This window comes from Lithobates pipiens, unplaced genomic scaffold (genome assembly GCF_037356315.1).
Source record: "Lithobates pipiens isolate NorthernLeopardFrog02 unplaced genomic scaffold, aLitPip1_a1.2 Scaffold_30, whole genome shotgun sequence".
Lineage (NCBI taxonomy): Eukaryota > Metazoa > Chordata > Amphibia > Anura > Ranidae > Lithobates > Lithobates pipiens.
The window spans coordinates 26,695,603-26,709,290 of NW_027507791.1; the positions used below are offsets into that span (position 1 = coordinate 26,695,603).

Consider the following 13,688-nt stretch of genomic DNA (forward strand, 5'->3'; position numbering starts at 1 on the left):
AGTATGGCTGCCCGGCGGAAGTGCCGCGCTCCTCCGCCACCCCGAATAAAGATGACGGCGGGGCGGGACTGCGCATGTCCGGACTTCCATGGCTAGACGGAGCGGAGAGCGGCGGAGAGAGAGCGGGTAACCGGGGCCGGGGGAGGGGATTACGTCCGCTATGTGTGTGCGCACCCCGCTTTTATAGATACCATCCCCCATATTTATTCACACCCCATATGTACACACACACCCCTCCCCCCCAATATATATATATATATATATATATATACACCCCCCCAATATACATCCCATATACATACACCCCCCCCATATGTGTGTGTGTGTGTATATATATATGTATGTATATGTATATATATGTGTGTGTGTATATATGTATGTATATGTATATATGTGTGTGTGTATATATGTATGTATATATGTGTGTGTGTGTAATCTCCCTCTCCCCCCCCATTATATATATATATATATATATATATATATATATATATATATACACACACCCCCAAATATACATCCCATATACATACACCCCCCCCATATATATATATATATGTGTGTGTGTGTGTAATCTCCCTCTCCCCCCCCCCCCCCCCCCCCAATACATGCCATATATATTAGGACAGGATAATGTGTATATTGGGGGGGTGTATTTATATATGTGTACACCCCACTTTTATATATACCATCCCCCCCATATGTATATACACCCCACCCTCTCCATATATATATATATCCCCTATACAGTGTGACAGGAGAGGTAATAAGTCGGATTAGTGGGCGGGATCTATGGATGGAGGTGGGGGGTGAACATGTTGTCCCACGAAGTAGATGGAGAATACATCGGAATGTTTTTCAGTCATGTCGCCCCCCCCAATCTATAATGTAAAAGCTGAATGAAGAGTCTTACCCCCCCCTCCCCCACCACTATTCCCATGTTTCTCTTCTCCCTCGCTCCACTAATGTCACCCCAACACTTGTAAACAGGGGCGGGCTAAGGAGGATGCTGTGCAGGCGCCCAATCTGATTGGTTGTTCGGATGCTGGCAGCTAGAAGGGTATGATGACAAACCGCCCCTACTCCTTCCACCCGCCATTGTCCCTCCTCCTGTCACCCGCCGCTGTCCCCTCCTCCTGTCACCCGCCGCTGTCCCCTCCTCCTGTCACCCGCCGCTGTCCCCTCCTCCTGTCACCCGCCGCTGTCCCCTCCTCCTGTCACCCGCCGCTGTCCCCTCCTCCTGTCACCCGCCGCTGTCCCCTCCTCCTGTCACCCGCCGCTGTCCCCTCCTCCTGTCACCCGCCGCTGTCCCCTCCTCCTGTCACCCGCCGCTGTCCCCTCCTCCTGTCACCCGCCGCTGTCCCCTCCTCCTGTCACCCGCCGCTGTCCCCTCCTCCTGTCACCCGCCGCTGTCCCCTCCTCCTGTCACCCGCCGTTGTCCCTGCCGCCCCACCCCCCCTTCCACCCAACACTGCCCCCCCTTCAACCGCCGCTGTCCTCCCTCCACCAGCGCCGCCCCCCCTTCTTCCACCCACTTCTATACATGATTCTGGGCAATTTGCCAAAGTACCCCTGAAGAGGGCCCCCCCCCTCATAAGTTTACACACCCCGGGGGGCAGAATTTCTGATTTCTTGGCCATTTTTCAGAGAATATGACACAAAATCTTTCCTCACTCGTGGTCAGTGATTGGCTGATGCCGTTTATTATCAATTATCTGTATTTATTCTTTTTATATCACAACAGAAACTCCCCAAATGCCCCTGATGAAAAGTTTACACACCCCGGTTCCTAATACTGTGTATTGCCCCCTTGGAGTCTTCTGTGGTATTTGTGGATGAGGCTCTTTATCTTCTCAGATGTTCCTCTTGGTAAAAGTCCTCCAGTTCCTGGAAATTCTCGGTCTGTCTTCCATGAACGGCACGTCTGAGATCTCCCCAGAGGGGCCCAATGATATCGAGGTCAGGAGACTGAGATGACCAATCCAGAACCTTCACTTTATTCTGCTGTAGCCAATGAAAGGAGGACTTGGTCTTGTGTTTTGGGTCATTGTCATGTTGGGATGTCCAAGTACCTCCCATGCACAGCTTCCTGGCTGAGGAATGAAATGTTCCTCCAGTATTATTGGATAACATACTACATTCATCTTGTCATCAATATTGACCAAATCTCCTGTGCCTTTGTAGCTCACACATCCCCAAAACATCAGCGACCCACCGCCGTGTTTCACAGTAGGGATGGTGGATCTTTCATCATAGGCCTTGTTGTCTCCTCTCCAAATGTAGAGTTTATGGTTGTGGCCAAAAAGCTCAGGTTTGGTCTCATCTCTCCAAATGACTTTGTGTTGGAAGGTTGTTGTCTTGTCTCGGTGCTGTTTGGTGTATTGTAAGCGGATACTTTGTGACATTTGTGTAGTAATGACTTCTTCTGGAGACTCGGCCATGCCGCCCATCTTTCTTCAAGTGCCTCCTTATTGTGCCTCTTGTAACATCCCCACCACATGTTTCCAGACAGTCCTGTATCTCACCTGATGTTATTTGTGGGGTTTTATTTGCATCCCGAACAATTTTCCTGGCAGTTGTGACTGAAATTTTAGTTGGTCTACCTGACCGTTGGTTCAGTTTCATCAGAACTCCTCATTCTCCACTTCTTGATGAGTTTGAACATTGCTGATTGGATTCTCAATTCCTTGGATATCTTTTTCTATCTCGTTCCTATTTTATGCAGTTCAACTACCTTTTCCAGCAGATCCTTTGACAATTCTTTTTCTTTCCCCCATGACTCAGAATCCAGAGAGGTCAGTGCAGCACTGGATGGAAGATGGAAGGGTCTGTCAGGAGTCCAGAAACTCACTGACCATTTATACACACACACTAATTACAATCAGATCACAGGGGAGGGCGGGGACCTCTAATAGCCAATCACACCGCTTTGTGTCACCTTGTGTGCGTGTTATCAGGCCAAAATCACCGGGGTATGTAAACTTTTGTTCAGGGGCATTTGGGTAGTTTCTGTTGTCATTATGATATAAAAATATTAAACACAGATAATAAATGGCCAATCGCTGACCATGAGTGAGAGGAAAGATTGTGTTATCATTCATAATCTCAGAAAAATGGCCAAGAAACCATCAATTCTGCCATCGGGGTGTGTAAACTTATGAGCACAACTGTGTGTATATATACTGTGTGTATATATACTGTGTGTATATATACTGTGTGTATATATACTCTGTGTGTATATATACTCTGTGTGTATATATACTCTGTGTGTATATATACTCTGTGTGTGTGTGTATACAGTGAGGGGAAAAAAGTATTTGATCGGCTGCTGATTTTGTACGTTTGCCCCACTGACAAAGAAACGATCGTCTATAATTTTATTGGTCAGTTTGATAACAGTGAGAGGATAATAACAAAAATATCCAGAAAAACACATTTCATAAAAGTTATAAATTGATTTGCATTTTAATGAGTGAAATAAGTATGTGAACCCCGATCAATCCACAAGATTTCTGGCTCCCAAGTGTCTTCTATACAGATTAGGAGCTGAGATTAGGAGCACTGCCTTTAATAGAGTTCTCCTAATCTCAGCTTGTTACCTGTATAGAAGACACCTGTCCACAGAAGCAACCAATCAGATTCCAATCTCTCCACCATGGAGACCAAAGATCTGCCCAAGGACATCGGGGAGAAGATTGTAGACCTACACAAGGCTGGAATGGGCTACAAGACCATCAGGAAGAAGCTTGGTGAGAGGAGACGACAGTTGGTGGGATTATTATTCACAAAATAACGATGGATCTCCTCGGTCTGGGGCTCCATGGAAGATCTCACCTCGTGGAGGATCAATGATCAGGAGAACGGTGAGGAATCCGCCCAGAACTACACCGGAGAATCTTCTCCATGATCTCAGCCGGGACCATAGTCACCAAGAGAACAATCGGTAACACACTACACCGCGAGGGACTGAAATCCTGCAGCCCCCGCAAGGTCCCCCCGCTCAGGAAATCGTATGTACAGGTCCCCCCAGCTCAGGAAATCACATGTACAGGTCCCCCCGCTCAGGAAATCACATGTACAGGTCCCCCCCGCTCAGGAAATCACATGTACAGGTCCCCCCCGCTCAGGAAATCACATGTACAGGTCCCCCCGCTCAGGAAATCACATGTACAGGTCCCCCCCAGCTCAGGAAATCACATGTACAGGTCCCCCCCAGCTCAGGAAATCACATGTACAGGTCCCCCCCAGCTCAGGAAATCACATGTACAGGTCCCCCCCAGCTCAGGAAATCACATGTACAGGTCCCCCCGCTCAGGAAATCACATGTACAGGTCCCCCCGCTCAGGAAATCACATGTACAGGTCCCCCCCAGCTCAGGAAATCACATGTACAGGTCCCCCCCAGCTCAGGAAATCACATGTACAGGTCCCCCCCAGCTCAGGAAATCACATGTACAGGTCCCCCCCAGCTCAGGAAATCACATGTACAGGTCCCCCCCAGCTCAGGAAATCACATGTACAGGTCCCCCCCAGCTCAGGAAATCACATGTACAGGTCCCCCCCAGCTCAGGAAATCGCATGTACAGGTCCCCCCCAGCTCAGGAAATCGCATGTACAGGTCCCCCCGCTCAGGAAATCGCATGTACAGGTCCCCCCAGCTAAGGAAATCGCATGTACAGGTCCCCCCAGCTCAGGAAATCGCATGTACAGGTCCCCCCAGCTCAGGAAATCACATGTACAGGTCCCCCCGCTCAGGAAATCGCATGTACAGGTCCCCCCGCTCAGGAAATCACATGTACAGGTCCCCCCCCCCCGCTCAGGAAATCACATGTACAGGTCCCTCTGAAGATCACTAATGAACATCGAATGATTCCAAGGAGAACTGGGGAAAGTGTTGTGGTCAGAGGAGACCAAAATTGAGCTCTTTGACATCAACTCAACTTGCCGTATTTGGAGGTGGAGGAATGCTGCCTATGACCCCAAGAACACCATCCCCCACCGTCATACATGGAGGACCTATGACCCCCAAGAACACCATCCCCCACCGTCATACATGGAGGACCTATGACCCCCAAGAACACCATCCCCCACCGTCATACATGGAGGACCTATGACCCCCAAGAACACCATCCCCCACCGTCATACATGGAGGACCTATGACCCCCAAGAACACCATCCCCCCACCATCATACATGGAGGACCTATGACCCCCAAGAACACCATCCCCCACCGTCATACATGGAGGTTGAAACGTTATGCTTTGGGGGGGGTGTGTTTTTTTTGCTAAGGGGACAGGACAACTTCACCGCATCAGATCTTGTGTGAGAACCTCCTTCCCTCAGCCAGGGCATTGAAATTGGGTTGTGGATGGGTACTCCAGCACGACCATAACAAACACACGGCCAAAGCAACAAAGGAGTGGCTCAAGAAGAAGCACATCAAGGTCCAGGAGTGGCCTAGCCTAACCGTAAAATATGTGGAGGGAGCTGAAGGTTGGGAGTTATCAAACGTCAGCCAGGAAACCTCAACGACTTGGAGAGGATCTGCCAAGAGGACAAAATCCCTCCTGAGATGTGCGAACCTGGAGGCCAACTCCAAGAAACGACTGACCTCTGTGATCGCCAACAAGGATTCTCCACCAACTACTAAGTCATGTTTTGTGAAGGGTTCACATACTTATTTCACGCATTAAAATGCAAATCGATGTATAACTTTTGTGAAATGCTTTTTCTGGACATTTTTGTTCCGTCTCTCACTGTTATAATAAACCGACCATTAAAATGATAGAGCGATCGTTTCTTTGTCAGTGGGCAATGGACAAAATCAGCAGCTGATCAAATACCTTTTTTTCCCTCACTGTATATCTATATCTCCTCACCGGGGATGGGGGAGAGCTGGGGGGGGGGGGGGGATTTCTGGGATCACTGTGTGGATGTTTGTTCCGGGGAGGAAGATCTGGAAGTCCGATCTGTTATATTCGTGGTGACGAAGGCGATGGATTGGGAGGAGGATTTTTTTTTTCTCAACACGGAAGCAGGGAAGGGAGTGTTACCCAAATTTAAAAAAAAGGAATTTCCTGTGATGGCGGAACAGGAAAAGTGGACACTGAGCAGATTGTACCCCCTGCCATTTCCACAAGTGGTCACTTCTTTGGAGGACTCGCTCTCCTCCTTTTTATAGATCCGCGGACAGAAGAGCGCACTCCGGGTCTCGGAGACGGGCCGCGGACAGAAGAGCGCACTCCGGGTCTCGGAGGCGGCCGCGGACAGAAGAGCGCACTCCGGGTCTCGGAGACGGGCCGCGGACAGAAGAGCGCACTCCGGGTCTCGGAGACGGGCGCGGACAGAAGAGCGCACTCCGGGTCTCGGAGGCGGCCGCGGACAGAAGAGCGCACTCCGGGTCTCGGAGACGGGCCGCGGACAGAAGAGCGCACTCCGGGTCTCGGAGGCGGCCGCGGACAGAAGAGCGCACTCCGGGTCTCGGAGACGGGCCGCGGACAGAAGAGCGCACTCCGGGTCTCGGAGGCGGCCGCGGACAGAAGAGCGCACTCCGGGTCTCGGAGACGGGCCGCGGACAGAAGAGCGCACTCCGGGTCTCGGAGGCGGCCGCGGACAGAAGAGCGCACTCCGGGTCTCGGAGACGGGCCGCGGACAGAAGAGCGCACTCCGGGTCTCGGAGACGGGCCGCGGACAGAAGAGCGCACTCCGGGTCTCGGAGACGGGCCGCGGACAGAAGAGCGCACTCCGGGTCTCGGAGGCGGCCGCGGACAGAAGAGCGCACTCCGGGTCTCGGAGACGGGCCGCGGACAGAAGAGCGCACTCCGGGTCTCGGAGACGGGCCGCGGACAGAAGAGCGCACTCCGGGTCTCGGAGGCGGCCGCGGACAGAAGAGCGCACTCCGGGTCTCGGAGACGGGCCGCGGACAGAAGAGCGCACTCCGGGTCTCGGAGGCGGCCGCGGACAGAAGAGCGCACTCCGGGTCTCGGAGACGGGCCGCGGACAGAAGAGCGCACTCCGGGTCTCGGAGACGGGCCGCGGACAGAAGAGCGCACTCCGGGTCTCGGAGACGGGCCGCGGACAGAAGAGCGCACTCCGGGTCTCGGAGACGGGCCGCGGACAGAAGAGCGCACTCCGGGTCTCGGAGAGGGGCCGCGGACAGAAGAGCGCACTCCGGAAGGGTGTCATGTAGAGTGGGAGGCTCCTGCAGATCCTCACTTGCTCTCCTGTCCATAACCGGGACCTTGAGGTCAGGGAAGGGTCAGCTCTGGGGTCAGAATCGGGTGGCAGTCCAGTCCCTGAAGAGTCTCCGCATTCATCACTGGCACAGCAGTGGACCTGGTTGGATTTACCTCCAGAATTCTGAAACTTTCAGTCAGGAGCTTCTTCTGGCAAAAGGTCGGTCAGCCGTAGCTTTGCTGTGTGTTCAGGAGGAGCAATTTGTTGGGTGACTGGAGAGAAGTCTGGTCTTCATCGTCTTCCAGAAACGCGGCTTTCTCTTCTTTGGTGCGCACGCCAAAACTCCTTTCTGGGGAAAAATGTGAATCTTCCAGCCTTGGAAAGTTGTGGGAGAATACTTCTGAAGTTCTTCTTTTTGTCTGAAGAATTCCGTTGTCTCCTGAGGTCTCAGTAGATCTACATGGACTCAGGTGGTGACCAGTGCTGGATCTCTAGACTGGGAGGCCTCGTTCACATCTGAGGGACACGTGAGCATCGGGTTTTTCATGTTTTTTGTTCCAAGGCCTTCACTTGAATTGGCCTACCTCCAACAAATGCCAGAGTCGCTCCTGTACATTTCTTTAGGAGCCGACTTTGGTGCGTTTGTGTGCGATTATATGACAAAACGACTGTTCCGCAATGAATGGCCCCCCAACATGCGTTTTTAGTGTATTCCGGGAATCGTGGGCACAGTCGTACAATTCTGTTCCTAATTAAGGTTTAAACCTTCATTCAGGAATCTTTCCGAGTGGAGTCTCCATTGGTACAGAGATTGGAAGGTTTCAGTCCACGTTCCTGTGGCCAGGCAGCATCGGCAATACCTGAGATTCCAGTTCAGATGCCTCCTCGGAGGTCAGCCCCGGGAGACTTGGTCACGGTGATGGCGTTCCTCCATCAGCTGGCTGTTTGATCTTCTACCTGGAGGGTTTCCTTAGTCTTGCTCCGTTCAGGAGGACTCTGGAGCATTGAGATGGATGGTAGATGGGGAGAAGGCGGCTTCTGAGCCTCGTTTATTTGGGAATGATCTTTGATTCACTACAAAGCTTTCCTTCCTCAGGGGAAGATTGACTGGACTGGATCACAAGTCAGTCATCTCCTCAACCTCCATATCGGTTCTCCGGGACGTGAATGTTTAAAGCGCCCTCACGTCTTCCACCCTGGCTGTGTGTTGGGTGGTGTACCAGCAGAATGCAGTTTCTTGAGTCGGTGGAAATGGAGTCCTCTTCACCAGATAATCCAGAATACTCGGTCCATTCAGGACCTTGCATGGTGGACCCTGGGTGCAGGCCCATCAGCCCTGGAGACTGGGTCCGTCGTGTCGGATGCGAGTCTCCGAGGTTGAGGGCCCAGGGGCACTCCGGCTCTACGCTGTTCCAGTCTTTTGGAGTTAAAGGAGGTGATGAAGGCATTCCTACTGGTCATACAGGGCCAGAGAGTCCAATTATCGCTGGATGTACATTGTGAGACGAGGAGCCCACAGCTTCTCCAGGTGATGGTGGAAATATTTGCCGAGGACCACTTTCTGCATTTATCTTCATCTTTTCCAGATCCTTGGCACGCCACACGGGGCCAGTGGAGCTGAAGATTGTTGGGTTACACAAAGATGGTGCTGAATCCCAAGTATACTAAATTACCAAAAATATTAATATCCCTGCCTTTACACACAGTCCGGAGGGTTCAGTATTGAGTTGGCTCACCCTTTGCAGCTATAACGGCTTCAACTCTTCTGGGAAGCCTGCCAGGTTTAGGAGGGTGTTTGACCATTTTTCCAGAAGTGCATTTGTGAGGTCAGTCACTGATGGTGGATGAGAAGGCCTGGCTCGCAGTCTCTGCTCTAATTTGTCCCAAATGTGTTCTATAGGCATGAGGTCAGGACTCTGTGCAGGCCAGTCAAGTTCCACCACCAGTGGAACATCAGTGCCTGACTTCACAAATGCTCTTCTGGAAGAATCGTCAAACATTCCCATAGACCCCCCTCCTAAACCTTGTGGACGGCCTTCCCAGAAGAGTTGGGTTGGCCTACTCAATATTGAACCGTATGCACTAAGACTGGGAAGCCATTAAAGTTCATGTGTGTAAAGACAGGTGTCCTAATACTTTTGGTAAAATAGTGTATCTAGAGAAGATTTGTGCCCAGTGGGGGTTCCAAAAGTGGGTCCCATAGCAACCCTGGGCAATTGCCAAATGCCACTTCTCCTGCCCATGGCCCTGGAGCTGCAGGATGTGAACTTTTCCGGGTCTGGTGTCCTCCGCTCAGCCGGGAAGGTCACGAAGAAGTCGGCCTACCGATGAGATTTCAGGCCTTTGCCTCTCTGACCCGCTTTTGTTTTCATTCTCCTTCCATTGCGGATATCCTCCATTTTTCTTCAAGCTATAACACTCTGAAAAGTGGCTGTAAACCTTCCATATCCCCAGTGCAGTGATGGAGATTAAACCAAGCCGCCTACGTAAGTTGTACCTGCTTTATCTGCAGTCTTCTCTCCTCTACATCCGTTCAAAGTGCACAATTTATACTGCTTTTCTGAGCTTTTAGAAAGCAGGGGGTGGAGAGCTGAAATTGCACTCTGCAGAGCTGATTGGAGAAATGACACTTGGTGTGTACTCGTCATACGTATACTCGTCACTATAGAAGGATATGCTTTGTTCAGATTTAATGTCTGAGGTTTACAGACACTTTAAGGGGCATGTACTAGTGCAGGGATCCTTTCTGGTCTAGGGAACCCTCCTGCTGGTTCACTTCCTGAAGGCAGAAATTCAGCCTCCTATCCACCCTTCCCGGGAGTCCTGAGCAGATTGTTGGGATCACCTTTTTGGATTTGGGCCGCTCTGTGTGGTGCCTCCCTATGAAGCCGCTCTTCCTTACAGCGGTGGTTTTATCAAGGCGAGCTTCAGATTAAAGGAGCCGTATGGCACCGTTCCCTGATTTAGGCTGGGTTCAGACCGCAGCACGGAGCGGCGCCTGGCAGGGGTTCGGTGCACCCTGTTCACCATTTCAGCCCCAATCTTTGGCTAAATTAAGACCTGACGTGGACCAGAAGATGCACAGGACTCCCGTGCAAATCGCATCGGAGCCGCTCCAGAGATGTGTGCACCGGCTCCTGACATGCGATGCAGGGAGACCCTCATCCGATTCGCAGTGGTGTGAGCCCAGCCTCTGAGGCCTTCTCCGAAGTTCCTTCTGAAGTTTCAAATTAGATGGAAATCCGTTCTTTCGGGAACATCATCCAGTTCAGAGGAACCATGTTGGACCAAGTTAGACCTCAAGGCTCTTCTTTGTAGGATGGAGCCATTGTGGGTATTGGACACTCCGAGGGTTCCTATGATTGGCTCCCTGTAGTGTGATTACATGCTGGGTAGTGAAGATCATTCAATCCATATGTTCATTGGATAAGAGAGGTGGCGGGGTGGTCTCGGCCTCCTGGGCGGCTCGGGAGGTGGCGGGGTGGTCTCGGCCTCCTGGGCGGCTCGGGAGGTGGCGGGGTGGTCTCGGCCTCCTGGGCGGCTCGGGAGGTGGCGGGGTGGTCTCGGCCTCCTGGGCGGCTCGGGGGGTGGCGGGGTGGTCTCGGCCTCCTGCGCGGCTCGGGAGGTGGCGGGGTGGTCTCGGCCTCCTGCGCGGCTCGGGAGGTGGCGGGGTGGTCTCGACCTCCTGCGCGGCTTGGGGGGTGGCGGGGTGGTCTCGGCCTCCTGCGCGGCTTGGGAGGTAGCGGGGTGGTCTCGGCCTCCTGCGCGGCTCGGGAGGTGGCGGGGTGGTCTCGGCCTCCTGGGCGGCTCGGGAGGTGGCGGGGTGGTCTCGGCCTCCTGGGCGGCTCGGGAGGTGGCGGGGTGGTCTCGGCCTCCTGGGCGGCTCGGGAGGTGGCGGGGTGGTCTCGGCCTCCTGGGCGGCTCGGGGGGTGGCGGGGTGGTCTCGGCCTCCTGGGCGGCTCGGGGGGTGGCGGGGTGGTCTCGGCCTCCTGGGCGGCTCGGGGGGTGGCGGGGTGGTCTCGGCCTCCTGGGCGGCTCGGGAGGTGGCGGGGTGGTCTCGGCCTCCTGCGCGGCTCGGGAGGTGGCGGGGTGGTCTCGGCCTCCTGGGCGGCTCGGGGGGTGGCGGGGTCGTCTCGGCCTCCTGGGCGGCTCGGGGGGTGGCGGGGTGGTCTCGGTGAAGAGTCAGGAAACCAAAAAATAGTTCCCAGTACTTGCCATTGTTTTCTTCTCCTGCCCCCCGTCTGACACCAGATCCTCCTGGGTCCCGGGGAACACCTTTTTTTTTATTTGGAACCATTAAAGAATGTCCTGATGGGGTCAAGGGGCGGGGCTGACCTGTTATAGTAGAAGTTGTAGACGGGGGTGGCTGTGGGGAGGAGTTGTAGTCGGGGGAGGAGGGGACGGGGAGGAGTTGTAGTCGGGGGAGGAGGGGACGGGGAGGAGTTGTAGTCGGGGGGAGGAGTTGTAGTCGGGGGGAGGAGTTGTAGTCGGGGGGAGGAGTTGTAGTCGGGGACGGGGAGGAGTTGTAGTCGGGGGAGGAGGGGACGGGGAGGAGTTGTAGTCGGGGGAGGAGGAGTTGTAGTTGGGGGAGGAGGGGACGGGGAGGAGTTGTAGTCGGATGGGGAGGAGTTGTAGTCGGATGGGGAGGAGTTGTAGTCGGATGGGGAGGAGTTGTAGTCGGACGGGGAGGAGTTGTAGTCGGACGGGGAGGAGTTGTAGTCGGACGGGGAGGAGTTGTAGTCGGGGACGGGGAGGAGTTGTAGTCGGGGGAGGAGGAGTTGTAGTTGGGGGAGGAGGGGACGGGGAGGAGTTGTAGTCGGATGGGGAGGAGTTGTAGTTGGGGGATGAGGGGACGGGGAGGAGTTGTAGTCGGACGGGGAGGAGTTGTAGTCGGACGGGGAGGAGTTGTAGTCGGACGGGGAGGAGTTGTAGTCGGGGACGGGGAGGAGTTGTAGTCGGGGACGGGGAGGAGTTGTAGTCGGGGACGGGGAGGAGTTGTAGTCGGGGACGGGGAGGAGTTGTAGTCGGGGAAGGGGAGGAGTTGTAGTCGGGGAAGGGGAGGAGTTGTAGTCGGGGAAGGGGAGGAGTTGTAGTCGGGGACGGGGAGGAGTTGTAGTCGGGGACGGGGAGGAGTTGTAGTCGGGGACGGGGAGGAGTTGTAGTCGGGGACGGGGAGGAGTTGTAGTCGGGGACGGGGAGGAGTTGTAGTCGGGGACGGGGAGGAGTTGTAGTCGGGGGAGGAGGGGACGGGGAGGAGTTGTAGTCGGGGGAGGAGGAGTTGTAGTTGGGGGAGGAGGGGACGGGGAGGAGTTGTAGTCGGATGGGGAGGAGTTGTAGTTGGGGGAGGAGGGGACGGGGAGGAGTTGTAGTCGGACGGGGAGGAGTTGTAGTCGGGGACGGGGAGGAGTTGTAGTCGGGGACGGGGAGGAGTTGTAATCGGGGACGGGGAGGAGTTGTAGTCGGGGACGGGGAGGAGTTGTAGTCGGGGGAGGAGGGGACGGGGAGGAGTTGTAGTCGGGGGAGGAGGAGTTGTAGTTGGGGGAGGAGGGGACGGGGAGGAGTTGTAGTCGGATGGGGAGGAGTTGTAGTTGGGGGAGGAGGGGACGGGGAGGAGTTGTAGTCGGACGGGGAGGAGTTGTAGTCGGACGGGGAGGAGTTGTAGTCGGACGGGGAGGAGTTGTAGTCGGGGACGGGGAGGAGTTGTAGTCGGGGGAGGAGGAGTTGTAGTCGGGGGAGGAGGGGACGGGGAGGAGTTGTAGTCGGATGGGGAGGAGTTGTAGTTGGGGGATGAGGGGACGGGGAGGAGTTGTAGTCGGACGGGGAGGAGTTGTAGTCGGACGGGGAGGAGTTGTAGTCGGGGACGGGGAGGAGTTGTAGTCGGGGACGGGGAGGAGTTGTAGTCGGGGACGGGGAGGAGTTGTAGTCGGGGACGGGGAGGAGTTGTAGTCGGGGACGGGGAGGAGTTGTAGTCGGGGACGGGGAGGAGTTGTAGTCGGGGACGGGGAGGAGTTGTAGTCGGGGACGGGGAGGAGGGGATGGGGAGGAGTTTATCTTCATTGACATTTCACTTTCTTCTTTCTCAGAGTCCACAACCAGCTCATGTGCCCGGGAGAGCCGATATGAAGGGGTGAGTGACAGGTGGGGGAGGGGTGTACAGTGTCTGCTCCCAGAATCCTCTGCTCCGGGGTGGGGGAGGGGTGTACAGTGTCTGCTCCCAGAATCCTCTGCTCTGGGGTGGGGGAGGGGTGTACAGTGTCTGCTCCCAGAATCCTCTGCTCTGGGGTGGGGGAGGGGTGTACAGTGTCTGCTCCCAGAATCCTCTGCTCCGGGGTGGGGGAGGTGTACACAGTGTCTGCTCCCAGAATCCTCTGCTCCGGGGTGGGGGAGGGGTATACAGTGTCTGCTCCCAGAATCCTCTGCTCCGGGGTGGGGGAGGGGTGTACAGTGTCTGCTCCCAGAATCCTCTGCTCCGGGGTGGGGGAGGGGTGTACAGTGTCTGCTCCCAGAATCCTCTGCT

At 54.8% G+C, this 13,688-nt stretch overlaps 1 protein-coding gene across 2 annotated transcripts in view; it reads left to right on the forward strand.

The window, feature by feature from the left end:
- Positions 1-13,688, forward strand: part of USF1 (upstream transcription factor 1) — a 22,535-nt gene continuing 8,847 nt past the window's right edge. For both annotated transcript variants that reach the window (XM_077463787.1, XM_077463788.1), the window contains exons 1-2: positions 1-126; positions 13,255-13,298. In XM_077463787.1, coding sequence (XP_077319913.1) covers positions 13,291-13,298 — 8 coding nt within the window. In that variant the 5' untranslated portion in view covers positions 1-126; positions 13,255-13,290. The remainder of the gene's footprint in view (positions 127-13,254; positions 13,299-13,688) is intronic.